This window comes from Gouania willdenowi, chromosome 18 (assembly GCF_900634775.1).
Source record: "Gouania willdenowi chromosome 18, fGouWil2.1, whole genome shotgun sequence".
Classification (NCBI taxonomy): Eukaryota; Metazoa; Chordata; class Actinopteri; order Blenniiformes; family Gobiesocidae; genus Gouania; species Gouania willdenowi.
The window spans coordinates 5,352,269-5,371,977 of NC_041061.1; the positions used below are offsets into that span (position 1 = coordinate 5,352,269).

Below are 19,709 nucleotides of genomic sequence, written 5' to 3' on the forward strand. Positions count from 1 at the left end.
TTGGTGTATGGCAGGGGTGTCAAACAAAGTAGTTTTCAGATGGGAAAATGAGCAATTTTAACAGTAATTTCCCCAAATTGATACATAAAGTATGTAAGGCGCCAAAAATATCCAAGCAAAAAGTGACATATTAGTCCCTGAAGGATTTTATCTTTAAAAATGTGCTGATTTTGGGACTATTTTTTTAAAATTTTGGGAAATTATGAGAAACAATTTCAGGAAAATTGAGTCCTTTGAACAGTTTGAGATTTCAAATGACTGCAGTCATGTGATAAAAGCATGGGGAAAATTTCCATTCTCCAAATTATTGTAGAGTTTAATTGAATTTGTGTATTTAAAAGCCTGAGATATTGACAACTGAATTATTTGGTAGTTTACATAATAATTCATGTTTTTTACTTTCTCTCGCGGGCTGAATTGGAGGGCTGTATTTGGCCCCCGGACCTTGAGTTTGACACATGTGGTGTATGTAACCAAAGCCATTTATTGGAGACTAACTGCACATACAGTAGGAACCAGGTTCTGTCCAAGTAACTAAAGTAGGACCAGCATCAACCATTGGATGTGTTCACAATGTAACTGTAACCAGATCAAAACAATGTGATATCACGGGCACGATGTGGTTACTATGTGGAGTTAGCCTCGAGCTAGCCCCTCCCAGAGGACTGAGGGAGAACCCAACCACCCTACGGAAGAAACTCGTTTCGGCCGCTTGTATCTACAATCATGTTCTTTCGGTCATGTCTATTCTTGTGTGCATTATCTATGGCTACTGCATTTTTGTATTGATGCCACCCTCAGTTTCTGAGGAATAATACTTGGTAAAGTTGGGAACAGTTGCAAACAGAGATTGTTCTGACTATCGCTCAATTCCCAAACAACAGCTGAAGATAACAGTAAAACTTTTCCCATTGGGTGAGTTCCAAGATGGAGGAATTAATCAACATCAGACATGGGCGGCTTGTGTGTTGGTCTAGTTTTGTGCGGCGAGAAAGATAGAAATAAAAACCATTGATGATATTTTCAATTTTGACACAGTTTCTCTCTGTGGTGGTAATGTTAAGTGAGATTTATTAGCTAATGGAGCAAAGTTTATTGTAAAGAAATATAAGAGTTTTGTTTTGAAATTGTTTCCACGCTGTTATTGTTGTAAGTTATTCAGCTTGTTGTTGCTGTAGTTTCGTCATTAAACATCAATATCATAAGTTGGCCAAAAACTTTGCACATTTGTCTTGTTTTATTGCAACATACAAACAATTACCATACTAGTCATGGTTATGGTTAAGTTATTCTCAAGAAAAGATATTGTTATCAGTGATTTATCTGACATTATAGTCAAATATCACAACCCACTTCTGAAGGGTTTGTTTTGGCCACTTTTGGCCCAACTTCCCCAACCCAAGTCAAACTAACTCAAGCAGTTCCCAAAGGTTCTATTAAGACATATTACAGATATATGAACTAATACATAAGATAACCTGTTTATATTAAACTAAGTATGATTTTTCAAGCCAGACTTCAACTTAAAAACCATCTGATCTGAGAGGTCAGGCAACTCCTCAGCTAAAGGAATCCAAGGGCAGTGGACACAATACAATAATCCTCCTGGTTTGTTGTTGTAATGTTTAATAAAATAGTTGCATTTTGTTTAAATGTAAAAGAAATACATTGGATTTGAAGAACTATTTGATTAAAAAAAAAAGGTATTTTAAAGAAAATCCAACATCAAAGTCAGGTGTTTGGACTGAGGTATTGATGCATTAAATCTGATGCAATAAAATGCGCGCGCGGCAATAAGTCATGGCACTTCCCTCAGCCAGAGGCGGTGATGTCTTCAAAGAGAAAAGGTTATGAAAGAAAGAATACAAAATAAATGGAGACAGAAGCGTGACATTTAAAGAAAAAAAACAAGTTGTCGAGAAGCTCAGAGGCACAGGAACAGACGGAAGGTATGAAAAAGATGGATACAGGCCTGCCGGGATTACCTGCCTGGCACAGGGTGGAGGGGTGAGGGTTGGGGGGGGGGGGGGGTAAAGGATGAACGTGAGACAAAGAGGTGGAAAACCTGAGCGGAAGTGTGTGTAATTACAGGGACAGGTTGAGACACAGTGAGGCGGTAATAGCACACAGTAGCTGACACATGTGATGTACCAATGATAGTGTTCCTATCAGCGGTGGCTGGAGTTTGTGCACATGGCCATGAACGTGAAATAAATAATCCAATTAATGATTCCTGTGTATTGGAACAACTTAGATGGAAAAGCTAGCATGTGGCTAACGCTGAGGGAGCTAATCTCGGAGAGACTGAAAGATGTTTACCCCTACTTTAAAAACAAAGAGATTAGCATTAGCAGTTAGCATTAGCCACTTTATACAAGAGTGCCAATGCAGTAACACAACTGATCAGTAAGATAACACTGGGCCATTTCTGACCCACTTGCTGGTGCCTATCTCCAGCTCGCAATGGGCACTAGGTAGGGGTACACCCTGGACAGAGTGCCAGTCCAACACAGGTATATTCACTCTAATGGGCAATTTAGAGACTCCAATCAACAGTCATGTTTTTGGATTGTGGGAGGAAGCAGGAATACCCAATCGGCAAGGGGAGAACATGCAAACCCCACACAGAAAGGATCCAAATGTCTACACCAGGGCTTGAACCTGGGACCTTCTTGCTGTGAGGGGGATGTGCTAACCACTACACCACCATGTGCCCAGGGTGGAACCAAGCCCACAAAAAGACTAAACCGCTAACGTTCGCAAGCTAGCTGTATTTAATTCAAAACTGAGCTTTTAATCGACTACCGCCTGGTCGTTTATACATATATACACTGCACAAATAATTGTTTTGGTTGTTTAAACCGTGTGATTCTCAAATGTTTTGGATTGGGTAACAACATTTTGCCACGAACATTAAATCGTGACCCACTTTTTTAGAATTCAAACAAACCAAATTTAGTGCTTCAAAAAACACACATATATATATATATATATATATATAATCTTTTTAAAAACATAAATCTATATATTTTGCTGTGCAACATGCATTTCACAGCATGCCTGTCAAAAGAAACGCTTTAACCGAGCCGAGCTTTAACTGAGAGCCGGGTCACCGTTAACACCGTCATGCTAATAGCAAAGCTAAACAGCTGAGGAGGTTATGAGAACTGTGCACACATTTACTCTGCCTTGGGTTTGCATTAGCTACTGCTGCCTAGCTAAGTGCTACAAAACTGACCCTACAATGATTATGGAAAATAAATTACAATTAAAAAATCTCACAAACAAGTTTGTTTGTTCAAGTATTGATGAGGATGTTGCAGACGTATAAAGTGGGTAAATAAAGCTCAGTTGAAGTTTTGTTTTGTTATTATCTCGAGGGTCAAAGGCCTATAAGCTAGGTATAAGCTAAGCTAAGCTATAAACAACCATTTGCTAATAGCCTAGCTGGTATAGAATTTGCATAAGGACATAAAACAATGGTTTTTAATGTATGCACACTATAAGTAAAAGCTTTAAGATCTTCTAGCTAGTCTAGCAAAATGCTAATTTGTTTTTATACAGTTATTGTAGCTAAAAATTGTCCCAGGATAGTTTTATTTTAGACCAGTTTTTATTTTGAGCTGCTACTCCATCACATTAAAGAAAAGATAATTAATAAATAAATAAAATAACATTTTTAAATAATAATATAAAACATTATTCAACCAATACTATTAAATTTCACATAATCGTTCTTTAATGTGATTATAATTTAATTTATTTATAATTTATTAGTTGTCATTATTACATGCACAGAAGCTAGCTGCCGTTAGCCATTTTTGGAATACTGAAGGTGTCCCATCTCTGTTTTTATATCTATGGTGGTAAAAACTAAGACGCTAAGGGATATATTATTATTATTATATTTTTATAGCTAAAATGCTAACCGATGCTTTTTGATGTCTGCAGCTAAAGCGTTGAGTGGTTTAAGGTTGTTAAAAAGTAGCATTACTGTTAATGTACTTTTATACTTGCATACTTGTACAGAGAGGTGAAAGTAATTGATTTCAAATACGTTCATGTAATTTAGTTGCTTTTATGGGTACTTGCACTTATTAGAGTATATTTCTAAGTCAGTAATTTTACTTTTAAAATAATTTGTGTAGTTCGTTATATTTCTACACCCAACCGTTACTGAGTATATAAATGTTTTTTTTGTTTTAAAAAGATAAACGGACGTTGTGAAACTGCAAAAATTGTATTAACCAGACATCAATCAAATGCATCACATCATAGCCGACCGATTAAAAGTAATGCACAGCGCCAAAGCAGCATTGAATGCTGGTTATTTTCTCAGTTTTAGAGTTCATAAATGTAGCTATACTTAGAGCCTGAGAATGCTTTTAGTTTTTAATTGAATTCATTGGTGTTATTTTACTTTTTTTAAAAACTGTACATTTTGACAAATCTTTTACTTTAAACAGATGCATTTATGGAAAATAAATTAAGTTTCAATTGTGCAAGATTTGGTCTCTTCCTTTTTACGTGTATACATGAGGTGTTTACTGTATGAAAGGGAACGGTTGCAAATTTTTTTTATCAAAAATAAACTGAAAGTAACTCGTAACTTTTACTTTGAATACTATTTTTTACTTGTATGACTTACTTGTACTTGTACTTGAGAACAATTTCAATCACGTAACAGTACTTCTACTTGAGTAGGATATATCAATACTCTTTACACCTCTGGCTAAAGGTATATTTTGGCTGCTAAAAGCTCTCCAGCTCATTTATCTTTCATTTCTAAAGAGATTACCAATCATAAACATCTTTTCTCTGTCACGTAAAAGTAAAAAATCTCCGTCACTGACAGATGTGAGGGTGTACTGGAGCAAAAACAAGGGAGAACTTTTAGAGTAAAAGTGTTGGAAAAAGTCAAACAAGAATAAAAAGAATGAAGCGTAGTTAAAACAAACTGAGGAGAAATGGATTGTCTAATCCCTGTGATGTGCAAACAGCCCCGAGGGGAGCCATGGCATTAGAGGAGAAGGGACCGGGCACGTCCAACAAGCTAAGACAACGCTCCTCGACCTCAGACTCTTCTTCTTCTACAAACCTAAAGACCTTTAAAAAACACAGCCCGAAGGCCCACGAAAAGACAAGAACCTCTCCTCTGCCTCGCTCGCTTTGATTTCATCCCCCGAAGCCTTCGTCTTCCTAATATGTTGGTCGTCTTTCCCTTTGGGGAGGGTGCGATAAACAAATCTACGAAGAGAGCACTGATGAGTGGAATGTTAAGCCGTCACTGAAGCCGCATACCCCCGCTTTCTTTGTGCTGGCGCGAACTCTGACCCCTGGAGTTCACCGTGACCAATGGAAGGACAAACTAACAGCGTGCGCTCCGTCCAAAGAGGAGGAGGTGGGGGGCGGGGGGCTGATATGAGAAAGTGACAGTGAAGGGGGATGATCGTGTGTGGAGTGGAGGAGCTTCCCTGTCCAACCATTCGTCTCTTTAATCTTTACGTTACACAACAAATCACATTGAAATAGATACAGTGTCTGTTAGCAAAATAACATGAGAAATCTGTGCTACATGGGTTCCACTACTAAATACAAATGTACAAATTATAGGAGAGTAGAAGAACCTGCTGTAGTATGATGGTTTCTCTATGATCAACAAGATACGACATGATCTGATGGGTTAATAATGATGTTCCTGATCTCGACTCAAAAAGTCTTGGTTTTCTCTTAGTCTTTGGTGAATTGTCATTACTCGAAATTAGGAGTGTTAAAATAGGTTTAGTCTAAGTGGCATTTTATAGCTCAAAAAGTATGGTTTCGTCATGATTGTTGATGTTTGACCACTTCTTTATGTCAAATCTTATGTTCTACTTTTTCCAACTCTTTAAGGTGAGAGGAGGAATAAAAGTGCTTAAAAGTTGAAAATGGACCTCTTCATCATCGCAAATACTAGATATTTCAGAACAATGAGGAGAATAAAGCTATAAAATAGTCACATTGTAACAATCTATTATAATATATATATATATGAGTTAAAGTAAAGTTTTAGCATTAGTTTAGACTACAAGCGTCAAACTGACAGCCTTGGTTTAAACTCCATTTGGTGCATTAGGTCAGTGGTTCTCAACCCCAAAATGTTCCAGAGCCTGGGGACGCCCACTGTACCTGAAGGTGGTTGAACACAGACATGAACATTGAAGAAAAGTCATGTGGAGACAGGGCCATCTATAAGGGGGAATAAAGGGGGAGATTTATGGGGTCCATCCATAAAGTCAGTAAAAATGATGGTCTATTGTTCTATGAATCATTTATTTATTTATCTGAATAATATCCACTGGTATCAAAGATGTTTATTATTATTTACAGCATAGTACTGTATATAGTCATCTTAAAGATGTCAATTCTTGCTTTAATCAGAAATAAAATGGGTCAAAAGGGACAAAAATGGTGTGAAAAAGTGGTGAAATGGGATTTTAAAAACCACAGAAAGTGGTTAAAAGACAATTAGTTTAAACTGGCAAATAATGGCCATGGCATATAGTGAATATGGTTAAATTGGCAAAAATAAGCATGAAATATGATGAAAAGATGGTAAAAGTGATAATATTGGGTCAACATATGCGGCAATAGGAGGGAAAAGTTTGGAAAGTGCCGAAAATGTCTTGAAAGTGGAAAAAATCTGTAGAAAAGGTATCAAAATTTGATTGATGGATGTTCCCGAAAATGGTTCTTCAATCATCAGTTTTAGTATTAACAAACAAGATCCTAAAAATCTGCACTTTTGTGACGTTGACTCTGCTTAAAGGAACAATAAAAAGATCCAAAAACATGACAAGGAGATGTTTTTATGGCTGAATTGCAGAACACAAACACAAGATCAGGGCAAGCTAAAGGATAGAGAGATGAAATCAAGCAAAGGGAAAGCTTTTTTTGTTAATAATCACAACCTTGCCAACAAGGAAAGTCTTCAAGATCATCTTCTACTCTGAGAGAAATCTACTATCAAGACTTTGGTGGTGAGTTTTTCAGCAGGAATTCACATAAAGACACATTCAGAATATAACTAATGCCAAGTCCTTTTCCCTTCTTTAACCACAATGCTTCCAACAGCATTACAACCGTGGTCAAACACATTGATTTCTCATTACACCGCCTCAGTTTGACTGTTATAAGCTTGTCCTTTTAAAGGAAGTCAATGTGTCCTTTTTTAAAACATGGGGATTTCCCTGCAGAGCGTGAGTTCAAGTGTCTTTCATCCCACCTGCACACAAACACGGAGCTGTAGTGTTTTATGGGCGACAAGGAAACATGCACAACCGATGCTGGGCTACCGCACAGGTAGCGACGGAGTCTTAGGAGTGGGCGTGGGAGAGCAGGGGCTTTTCAACAGTGCATTAAAACTGCTATGTGTGTTTTATGGGTTTCCCTAATGTACTTACTGACAAAGTACTTCACCATTCCACTGTGGAGGGAAAGGAGGAAACTCAAACAGAAGCCAGGATTGAATTGGGGAAAAAGACAGGAACGCCTAAACGATGTGGAAGTGAAAGAAAGAGGAAGAATGTGGATGAAAATAAGAACAAAGTAAAGATGTCATATGTACAGGAGATTACAAACTAAAGCAGAGCAGCATGACACAGCAACATCAAACACAAACTCTTCCGCTCTTTCCGGATTCATCCGACCGGCCTTTATCACATTTCAAAACAGCGACGGAACTTTTTCAGAGACTTGAACTAATCTCATCTTGACCTGAATCACCCGCCTTCGTTCCTATTTATCACACAAGCTGTGACCCACTCGTGTAGTCACACCCCAACACCTACAGATGTGTTCAAACCACAACATATACGCAAGGCCTCAACTTGCAGATCTGATGACCTATAATTACGTAGTTTTACAAACAAAACTACGAATATGAGTAAAAACTTGTTTGTATAGAAAATGTATCTAAAACGGCTACTTTTCTAAACATTTCATTTGTAATTTTTTTTTGTGCGTGGTAACACAATTTCCTCTTTTCTTCATGTTGCAGAGAATATTAATTATAAATGCCGCTCAGTCTTGTCAGATTTCGTAATGCAATATTTTGCGCAAGATTTGACGAGTTCTTTTAGTAATTTCTTCCAAACACTTGCTACATACTTAACCACCCATATAATGCGGAAAATTAGGTAAGAATGCTGTAGTATTGTAATGCCCATCCATCCATTTTCATACCCGCTTATTCCCGTTTATCAGGGTCGCGGGGGTCTGCCGGTGCCAATCTCCGGCTCTCATAGGGCGCTGGGCGGGGGTACACCCTGGACAGGGCGCCAGTCCATCACAGGGCAACACAGACAGACAACCACTCATTCACTCCTATGGGCAATTTAGAGACTCCAATCAACCTTACAGTCATGTTTTTGGATTGTGGGAGGAAGCCGGAGTACCCGGAGGAAACCCACGCAGCACGGGGAGAACATGCAAACTCCACACAGAAAGGACCCAAGTGTCCACCCTTAGTATTGTAATGATCGCAGTCAAAATTACAAATAGCTCTTGCATTTGACTGTCTACGTAGTCTTGCGAAGTTCGTGACACAGACACAAAAAGGACTTTGAATGTTTTTTGTGCGAGGCAACACAATTTCCTCTTTTTTTCGTGCTGCAGAGAACGATATTTATTCATGCTGCTCAGTCTTGTGAGATTTTGTAACGGAAGCTTTTGCGCAAGATGTTGCGCAAGATTTTGTGCAAGATTTGACAAGTCCTTTTTATTATTTTGCGCAAGATTTTGCGCGAGACTTTGCACAACATTTGACAAGTCCTTTTTTTTCCACATACTTGCTACATACTTAGCCATCCATTTAACACGGATAATCAGGAAAAAATGCATGAGATTCTCCCAAACGTTGTGGTTGAGAGTATAGTCTGGTTCTTCGGGAAGTTATTTAAATCATTTTGTTGTAATTATGGAAACGGAGTCCCTCGTTTTGGATAAGTTTCATGGTTTTCTTGCATTAAAAAGAGCTTATAAAATGTACATTTATATCACAATCTTACATTTATTTATTTTTTTGCCATCGACAATATTAATTTCTTCTGTTTTATGCTCTAAAATATGAACTAAAACCTGAGAGATTCTGGAACAAGTCTCGGTTGCTAAACGGCGAGCATTAAGCATAAAGATTTGTCCTATGGCCCAAATTTTAATGAGCCCGGAGTTGGGGGGGGGCTTGGGGGGAAGATGAGCCACAAAAGAGGCTCCTGTGCTGTAAATATGGTTGTGAAGTGCACAGTAAGCAGTTTATCTTGACTGGCTAGCTAAAAGTAACAATTAAACAATGAGGAAGGATTCCTTTCCCACACTGAGTGAAAAATACAACGGTGTCCCACAGAGCTTGAAAAGGACGAGCTCACAAATCAAACCACAAATCAACGGCTAATGGACGGCCTGACTTTGCAGAGGCAGAGAGGAGCAGAGAGTGATAGCGAGAGGCGGCGTGAATGGGTCAATGACTGGATGAGTGAGGGGAGGAGGAGACGGAGAGAGAAGGTGGGGTGGGGGGGTGGAGGTTATGTTTGGGAGGGTCTCCTAACCACAAATCAAGCAGTGATCAGTTGCCTCACTTAGAGCTTTTCTGGAATGTTCCAGCCTGTAGCACCTGCGGGGAGTGGGAGACAAGTCCTGCCAAGCTCTGCAGGAATTCAACAAGGGGGAGGAGGATGGGGGGGGGGGGGCATCCTCCAATCATGTCTGCAAAAATCTGCCAAAGTGTGCAGAAATATCCTCAATCAACAGATCAGTGTGATAATCAATACTGACCACTGCAGACTGGGAACGTCCCATTAGAGCTGAACAATGACCTCACTCTCACCTGTTGCCTAAACGTCTACATCCACAGATGACAAAGACACGGATCTCACGCTCTGGAAAGCAATCTCAACCATTTTTATTTCTCTCTTTATTTAAAACGAGGCATTTTTTTACCCCGGAAAATTGCTTTTTGAATGTCTAGCAATAACCTTATAATTCATAATCTTGCTCAGACGAAGAGTAAAAGATTACAAGTACTCACGTTACTGTCAGTGAGTTGCTTTTTACGGGTACTTGTATATTTCTAAATCAGTCATTTTACTTGTAAAAGAAGTCATTTGCATTTCGACACCCAACCATTACAGAGTAATTCTAAAACTGCAAAAAATGAAACGACAAGACAACAACCAAATGCATCACATCATAGCCGACCAATCAGATTAAACGTAATGCACCGCTCCTATACTTAGAGCCTGAGAATGTTTTTATTAGTAATAGATAACTATTGTTATCTATATACTTATATCTATATACTATTATAGTTATTATGAGTCAGGATGCAGTAAGAGTTAGTACTTTTGTTGTAATTTTGTATATATTTTCTGTCACTTTATGCTTTCCTGAAATCCTTTTGTGCACTCAAACTATTTCTATTTTTATTTCCATTGTATTATTCATCACTGACTTTAATACGTAGAAGCGTAAACGACAACACAATAATGTTGAAATTTACACCCAAAATCTGCTGCTCACTTCAGATCCATGAGTTTGTCGCTCTTTTTTCAAGGTAAGAGTATAAAACTCATTTTAGTTCAGTCGTCTCAAAAAAATCCAGGCCTTTTTATTAAAAAAAAGAGGAAATAATAGTAATTTAAATGTTTCTGTGCACCAGTTTTAACACTTTCATATCTAAAGAACGCTGTGTATGGTGTTTCTACGCCTAGCATCGATGACAGCTAGAGAGATATGCCTTATCTGACCCTCGTGACCCTAAAAGGAATAATTATCTCAGAAGATCAATAGCATCACTAGATCATTTACTATAAATAAACTCGCTGTACAGTTGTAGTACAGTGCAGTAATAACTAACCCAGGAAGCTAAAATGAGCTTATTTTCACAAATCCATTCATCTGCTGAAACATTTGACTCCCTCGTGTTCTTCCCGTCACAACGCCCCCCCCCCCTCCGCCCAGCCATTCCTCTGCACCTGTGTGCGATGTTTTTCCAGCATCAACATCTGTGTCAGACCCAACAAACGCTCCTTTTCCATGTTCTGCCAAACATTTTTCTATAAAAAGACTTCTCAGCTGCATCACAAATTCCCACTCTGGCTTGAGATGCTAAAATATGCTCAAAATATACAACAAACGGTCGATAAAGAAAGATACGACAAATGGCGGCTAATGAACATTGACACTAAAGCTATATGTTAGCGTAATTAATTTATCACCATAAAATATACACACACAAAATGATTAACCATAATTTTTTATTTGGAATTGATTCAACTTTTAATGATATATTAGCTTAGCTAACTAGCTAGCTAGGAAGCTTAACACTTTCAACATCGCAGTTATTTAATTATTCTAGAACTAACATTACATTAAAGTTGGGAGGCAATGGTCTTATATTTTATTATATGCAACAAAAAAAAGAAGATATAATCATCTTACAATCACTAATACACTGTGTAACGGTTTAAGCCCCATGCTAGCAAGCTAGCAGATGTTCCAAGCTGTCGAGCTAACAGATGTTCCATGCTAGCAAGCTAACAGATGTTCCATGCTAGCAAGCTAAGAGATGTTCCACGTTAGCAAGCTAACAGATGTTCCACGTTAGGAAGCTAACAGATGTTCCATGCAAGTGAGCTAAGAGATGTTCCATGTTAGCAAGCTAACAGATGTTCCATGCTAGCAAGCTAACAGATGTTCCACGTTAGCAAGCTAACAGATGTTCCATGCTAGCAAGCTAACAGATGTTCCATGCTAGCAAGCTAAGAGATGTTCCATGCTAGCAAGCTAAGAGATGTTCCACGTGAGCAAGCTAACAGATGTTCCATGCTAGCGAGCTAACAGATGTTCCATGCTAGCAAGCTAACAGATGTTCCACGTTAGGAAGCTAACAGATGTTCCATGCAAGTGAGCTAAGAGATGTTCCATGTTAGCAAGCTAACAGATGTTCCACATTAGGAAGCTATCAGATGTTCCATGCAAGTGAGCTAAGAGATGTTCCATGCTAGCAAGCTAACAGATGTTCCATGTTAGCAAGCTAACAGATATTCCATGCTAGCAAGCTAACAGATATTCCATGCTAGCAAGCTAACAGATGTTCCACGTTAGCAAGCTAACAGATGTTCCATGCTAGCAAGCTAACATTATAACCCCTTACAGGTGAAGTGAATCACAGTTATTACTTTGTTTGTTTTTGCTACACCTGCTACATTCAGCCACTTGTTTTGTAACAAAAATATAGCAAAAATGCTTGTGTGTGTGTGGGTTTAATTTGGGTCATAGGCTTATAGCTATTTCCATTTCAGGAGGTGAAGTCTGTCATATCACAAGATTTAACGTTTACGAGAAAAAAAATGCAGAAAAGTGCAAATTTGAGATATTTTTCCAAAACATGCATGTGAGGGTATGTTCCGTGTCATATTGCAATGTCAGCATAATTTTGTTTAAAAATTACAATTTAAATCAGTGGTTCACAACCTTTTCAGACTGTGACTCCCTAAAAAAACAGAAAATGGTTAAATGTTGCTAATTAGAGAGGACATAAAAGAGGTTGAAATGGTTCAAAGTGTTAATATTGGCTTAAAAGTGGCAGAAATGGGGATAAAATAGCTGATTATTTAGAACAGGGGTGCCCAAATTCTTTGCATTGAAGGGCCGAAGAGGTATCACAGTGGAGGGTCGTGGACGAAAACTAAACATTTATGTTGCAGTGCATGAAATGAAATATGTTAATAATATAACTGTGCATAATACACACTTTGAGTAGTTTGAAAATAACACTTTTCTTTATTGTGTTTCATGGCGTAAAATTATGAAAGTCTTCAAAGACATTTAGTGCAATACAAATTCAACAAAATAGGACACAACTGTAACTGGACCTCAGCATAATAATAATAATAATAATAATAATAATAATAATAATAATAATAATAATAAATCAGGTTTATATTACGCTTTTCAAAGAAAACTCAAAGATGCTTTACAGGAAGCTTTAGATTTTTTCTTATAAATCACTGTACTGTATTACATATTTTTTTATATTTTAAAAAATGTAAAAAAATAAATAAAAACTGACATTTTGACTGAAAAAGCTGCTAAATGATCTAAAAATCAGGTTGAATGTTTCACTCCAATAGAAAACAATGAGACGTTTACAGGCAGTGGGGCCGTGTGACATCATCAATCACGTGAGTTCAAGATGGAGGAACACAGGCTCTAAAACTGTAAATTAGTCCCATTTTTAAAAGTTAATAAATATACATTTTGTTAGGCAAAGATCTTCTAATAAGTACATATCAAAGGTTTTAGGCCATATTTGTAAAAACAGTGGAGGATCCCTATAAATGCCTATTTTGTAAAGGTTTCCTATACAAATTATAAGGAAAAACCACAAATAGAGGTTTTGTATCTTTATATACTGTAGTTGTGGTTGTTCATACTCTTTGTCTCGCTGCAATGCCATCATTCTGACATCTATGAGACAAATTCACTCACATGCAGAGATAAAGCCGCGTTTCCTCGTGTTTAATCTTATCTGCCCACGCTGATAACGGCGGATAAAAACGTCTGCTCAGAGTTAACGGGAGAACAAGGACGGATGCTGAACTTCACACCTGGCAAATGTTTGGATCCGGTTGCACAGATTTCCGAGGTCTAGACCACCCAATGGATCCTATCAATAGCAAAACACATGCAGGACAACAGAGAGGTGGAGAATTGGGGGGGGGCAAATTCAGAGTCAGCAGTTCTCCATCAGCTGCTTTCTATTGAGACGCAGGAAATCGTCTTCCTCTGATGCACTCGCACACATTTACAGTAACAGACAGTTACACGTCTTTGAAGTGGAGAAATCAACTGGAAACTTCACATTCAACCAACGTGGCACCATTTGATTCAAGAGTGAAAAACCAACATTGAGCTTTTTACAAGTTGGTAAAGGCAGAGGGTTGGAGAGGGTTCTAGGTTTGCACCAAAGTCTTTTTTGTATAGAACGCAGGGTCTCGACCCACAGTCTAGCACCATGTAGGGACAATTCATCCACGTGTCAAACCCAAGGCCCGGGGGCCAAATCTGGCACTTAAGAGTTCCCAACTCGGCCCGCAGGAGAAAGTAAAAATGACAGCGAAAGCACGACTGATTGTGTTAATCACCAACTAGTTCAGTTGTAGATATCTCAGAACATCCACATACACAATTGCAATCAAACTGCACATTTTTCCATGATGGAAGTCATTTTTAAGTTCAAATTGTTCTAAGTGCTGAAATCCGACAATTTTCCTTCAGCGATTTCCCAAAATGTATCCAAATTTAATAAAACGTTGGTCAGGAAATCCAGGAAATGCAATATTCTGCAGGGACTGATATCTGTCACTTATTGTTGGATAGTGTCGGTGCCTTACACACTGTCATTTCCGGACTATAAGCCTCTACTTTTTTCTCATGCTTTGAACCCTGCGGCTTAAACAATAACTTTTTTTCCGGTTTTATAGGCTTCGTGCCGCCACAAAATTGAGCTCCGTCACATTAGACCAGGTGGAACAATTAAACTGTGAAAGGAAATTGTTCTTGCTCGCACAGAATCATTCTGATCACTCATTTTGTCATGATGCACACTGCAACGACGCAGAGAAATGTTGTCAGAGAGAGAGAGAGAGAGAGAGAGAGAGAGAGACAGAGAGAGAGAGAGAATCATTGTGGAGGCAGTAAAGTGGAGCCAGTTTGTAATAGAAGAATAATCAGCATAAAGTTGTTAAATCACAGCGTTAGGTTTGTTCAGGACTCTGAGGCTGATGAAGAAGCTTCCATCAGGAGGATGAACAGACAGAGCAGAGATCAGAACATCCTGTATACAGGCTGTATCTAGGTTGTTCTGATCTCGGCTCCGTCTACAGTAAAAGTCAACCAGTTTGTAATAATAACATAACAGCATGAAGTGACCAAATCACCACGTTGGATTTGTTCAGAAGCGATCGCGTCCATATTCTGACTCAAAGTCCGACTCGCTGTGATCGCTCTGCGGTAGTTCACGGTAAGAAGTGCAGACGAAGCGGTGAATCGGTCTGGTTCCAGTAAAAAGTGAGCATAAAAAGCTGTAAATAATCTGATATGCAGACGTGGAGCAGTGAGGAGGAGACTTCATGTAGTAAAAGAAACTTATCAGTTTAAACACAGACATTTCCGTGAAACCTAACTTGAGCACAGCTGCCCGCCTACCTGCCCGTTCTGATTGGCCGAGTTGTCTGACGGGCACCCTCATCAGCCAAAGGGGTGCGGCCTATGTTATGCTGCGGCATTTGTGTGGATTTTTCTTCAAAAATTGCTCCATTATTGTAATGCGGCCAATTAAACAGTGCGCTTTATAACCCGGAAATTACGGTACTTTAAAAACTATTATACGTGGAAGTGCAAACTTTACAGTCTATAATCTGCGGCCCACTTGAGATTCAACTGGTCCGTATTTGGCCCCTGAACTAAAAGTTCGGACAAGAGTTCGACACCACTGGATTAATCGGAGACTCTAAATTAGAGACACAATCTGAGACTTAAAGACATGAATTTGTCTTGAATTTGAATTTGCTCTGACATACCAGAGGAGTGTGTTGTTCAGTGGAGCTGCGACAAACTGCAGTAAAACTGGAGATGTAAGTGTCATAACTGGTGCCATTTAAACAACAAATCTGAAGTTATTTTCCACTTTTCCAACTCTTTAAGGCAAAAAGGAGGAAATATAAATACTGAAAAGGTAAAAATGGACCTTGTTATTAGAGCAAATACTAGACATTTTAGAGCAATAAGTAGATTAAAGCAATAAAATAGCCACATTGTAACAATCTATTAAAATATATATGAGTTAAATTGAAGTTTTAGCATTAGTTAAGACTATAAATGTCAAACTGAAGGATAATAAAATGACAGGGAAACCATAAAGATGAATTCAAGATTTTTGTCAATGAAAACTTTTCGATTTGTGGTTATCTGTGATATCCACATTTATTTATCTATCTGAATAATATCCATGTTATCCAGGGAGTTTATTGTTATTTTTTACCATAGTATATAGTCATCATAAAGATGTAAATCCTTGTTTTAATCAGAAATTAAATGGAAAAAAAATGATGGAAAGGTGGTGAAATGGGATTTTAAAAACCACAGAAATTGGTTCAAAGTTGCAAATTAGAGAAAAAGTGGTAAAAAGGGGTTCAAAGTGTCAATATTGGAACAATTAGTTTAAACTGGCAAACAATGGGCATGACAAATCATGAATGTGGTTAAATTGGCAAAAATATGGTTGAAGGTGACAATAATGGGTGAACAGGTAGGAAAAAAATGTAGAAGTGCTGAAAATGTATTGAAAGAGAGAAAAATGTGCAAAAAAGGCATTAAAATGTGATGAAGTGACAGAAATGGGAATAATGTCGCAAAAATGCATTAAAAGGAGCAAAGAATATGGCAAGTTTGGTGTAGTGTAGTTGCAGAAAAAGGGTAAAAATAATCAAAAATGGGGGTAAATTGTTCAGAGAATATCCCGTCCCAATGTCTCGTGACCCCAAGGTTGAGAACCCCTGCATTAGGTCTGAATTAATTCAGTTTTAACACTGAAAACCTAAAGTGAAACTTAAAGGAAAGTGAAAAGAAACCCAGTGGAGAGTGAAATGTGCACAAAGGTGTGTCTTAATGAGCTCATTCTCATTAATATGTATCAGCTGGGCGGGTTCTGAATGCTAAATGATGAGGAGCGGGTCCCCCTGAGACCACCTGTACGCTCACTTTACTGATTATATATGTTACATGATAGAGTTTGGCACACAAGTCGCATGTTTACGCACAAAAGCAACGAAAACGCATCAAAAAAAAACAAAAACCAAACATTTATGGACGTGGTGTCGTCCTGCAGGATGAGGACACCATCAGTAAGAATGCACCCGAGTGGCATGAGAGCCAACACACACTTTAAACACACATTACACCAAATAAGTAGAAAACATCATGCGTTTTATGGATGCGCAGTGATCCAAAGGAGCATTTTACGCACAGCCGGTGCGTAAAAGCGGATCTCCTGGAGCAGAACAGACTGGTGGTGTGGATGAGGGATGCGGAGGGGGGTGGGTGGGGGTGGGGGGGAAGCACCTGAAGGAGCGCGTTTAGTCAGTTAGTTCAGGAATCAAAATGGGACTTACTGCGTGCGTGGATCCCACCGCCAAAACCACCACGATCGCGCAAAACCTGCGGGAACGAGCAGAGAGATTTAAAGTTGCTGTGCAGATTTTAAGTCTGAAAGTGGTGGTGGTGGGGAAAGAGTAGTTCTCACAGGAGCTTCATGTTGGTCCTCCAGGCTGAGGGGGGAACCTCAGGTTGATTCCTTCTTGTCTTCACCAGAAAGACGCTTCAAACGCGTTTAATCTTAGTCATCTACACACACACACACACACACGCACACACACACACACACACACAGAGAGAGAGAAAGTAGTCCCACGCTAATATCACAACACCGACACCGCACACGGAGCAAATAAAGATCACTTTCACTATTTGAAGGTGATTTTAGTGGTAAAATGTGCGTAAAAACAACTCACCAACGTTGCAGCGGTGAAGTCGCTGCTGCTGCGCTCTCTCTCTCTCCAGGACCCTGCGCTAAAACTCAGCAGTGCAGCGGTAGAGGAGGGGCCAACACATGTCATTCACTTCTCCACTGCTCTACCTTTGCAACAAGCATCTCTCACACGTCTCCAAAAACGTCTGGAGTAACCAGGCACAGATCACCGATCCAACACTGCTGGAGATGAACAAATAATATATCGTTAGGGTTGAAATGTGAGTTGAAAAGTTTCATCTCTGATTATCAACTTTATCTACAGAAGAAAAAAAAAAACACCTGAAAACCAGCTCAGCTGAGACAAGGAGCTGCACAAAGATACTGATCATTGCAAAACCCACTCACATAACAAAACAGAAGACAACACATCACAACACAACACAAGTTTACATATCAAAACACAACACAACACATAACATAACATAAAATAATGTAACAGCAACCTGACGTATCATAACTACAACATAACAACACAAGTTTACATATCAAAACACAACATAACACACAACATAAAATAATGTAACAACAACCTAACGTATCATAACTACAACATAACATAACACAAGTTTACATATCAAAACATAAGATAACATAACACATAACATAATAAAATTATATAAAATAATGTAACAACAACCTAACATATGTTACATAACAACAACATAATGTAAAGTGACGTGATGTAAGATAACATAATTACGCAACGTAATGTAACGCAATGCAACACAACATAATTACGTAATGTAACATAATGTAACGTAACGTAACGTAACGTAGCGTAGCGTAGCGTAACGTAACATAACGTAACATAACATAACATAATTACGTAACGTAACATAACGTAATACAACGTAACGAAACGTAACGCAACATATCATAATATAATGTAATGTAATATAATGTAACATACCGGAACGTATAATATATAATAATATAAAATAAAAATACATCAATTTTAAATAGCGCTTTTTTGGAAACTCAAAGTTGCTTTACAGAATTAAGGCATTTTTCTTTCACTCCACACTTAGTGGTGGTAAGCTACTATTGTAGCCACAGCTGCCCTGGGGCAGACTGACAGAAGCGAGGCTGCCGTAGTGCGCCATCAGCCCCTCCGACCACCACCAACACTCACTCACACACTACATTCATTCTAGGCAATGTGGGTGAAGTGCCTTGCCCAAGGGCACAATGACAGATACCACTGGGGCGACTGTCCCCCCCACTGTGGCACCTGGAAATCTCAGTGGTCTCCATCCATCTACTAACCAGGCTTAGCTTCAGGGATCTAATGAGATCGTGCAACGACAGGCTGGTATGGCCACATCATAACCTAATATATTAAAACATAACGTGACAACGTAACATAACATAATGTAACACATAACACGAAAAACATAAAATAATGTAACAACAATGTAACGTAACATGACATAACAACAACATAACATTACATAGCTGAACTAATTCTATTCTAAACAACAATATAACAACATAATGTAACAAAAAAGTAAAATAATGTAACATAATAATTTCTCAACAACGTAACATAACATGACCGAACAACAGAATAACAATTTTATGCAAATATAACATAACAATGAAATGTAACAATGTAACAGCAATAAAAAAAGAATATAGAACGTAACATAATAACATAATGTAATTTAACATAACATAACATGAGACTGTAAAAACAATAAAGGCATAAAACAAGAAAAGATTAAAAAGATGTTGTACAGTCACCACCACCTTTATTAACATTAACTTAAACCAACACGATATGTTTCTAAACTATTCATTTAATGGTGAAATGTGTCTGAGCCTTTCTTACGAGGAACACCCACATGACTTTTTGATCATACGTTATTATGACTATAACGTCTTCATCACGTTATTAATCTGAGATCTCTTTCTAAGTAACTGGATCTACTTCCACCCTCATCTAAACATGACACTGAGTTTCTCACGTTGCAAACAGTCCACTTTTAGCTCCTCAATGTCCTTTTTTAGCTCAACTTGACCCAAGTGAACTCTGAACAACGATAGTTTAAATAGGTGCTGCTTTAATGAGGCTGCATTC

General features: G+C 38.3%; 1 protein-coding gene across 3 annotated transcripts in view; it reads right to left on the reverse strand.

Moving 5' to 3' along the window:
* The window catches only part of col4a6 (collagen, type IV, alpha 6), a 141,164-nt gene extending 123,368 nt beyond the window's left edge, over positions 1 to 17,796 (reverse strand). For 2 of the 3 annotated variants that reach the window (XM_028474429.1, XM_028474426.1), the window contains exons 1-3: positions 17,610 to 17,796; positions 17,342 to 17,442; positions 17,211 to 17,256 (exon numbers count right to left, since the gene is read on the reverse strand). In XM_028474429.1, the coding sequence (XP_028330230.1) occupies positions 17,211 to 17,256; positions 17,342 to 17,352 (57 nt within the window). In that variant the 5' untranslated portion in view covers positions 17,353 to 17,442; positions 17,610 to 17,796. The remainder of the gene's footprint in view (positions 1 to 17,210; positions 17,257 to 17,341; positions 17,443 to 17,609) is intronic. The other variant, XM_028474428.1, reaches the window with a different exon arrangement.
* Between the last annotated feature and the right edge of the window lie 1,913 nt (positions 17,797 to 19,709).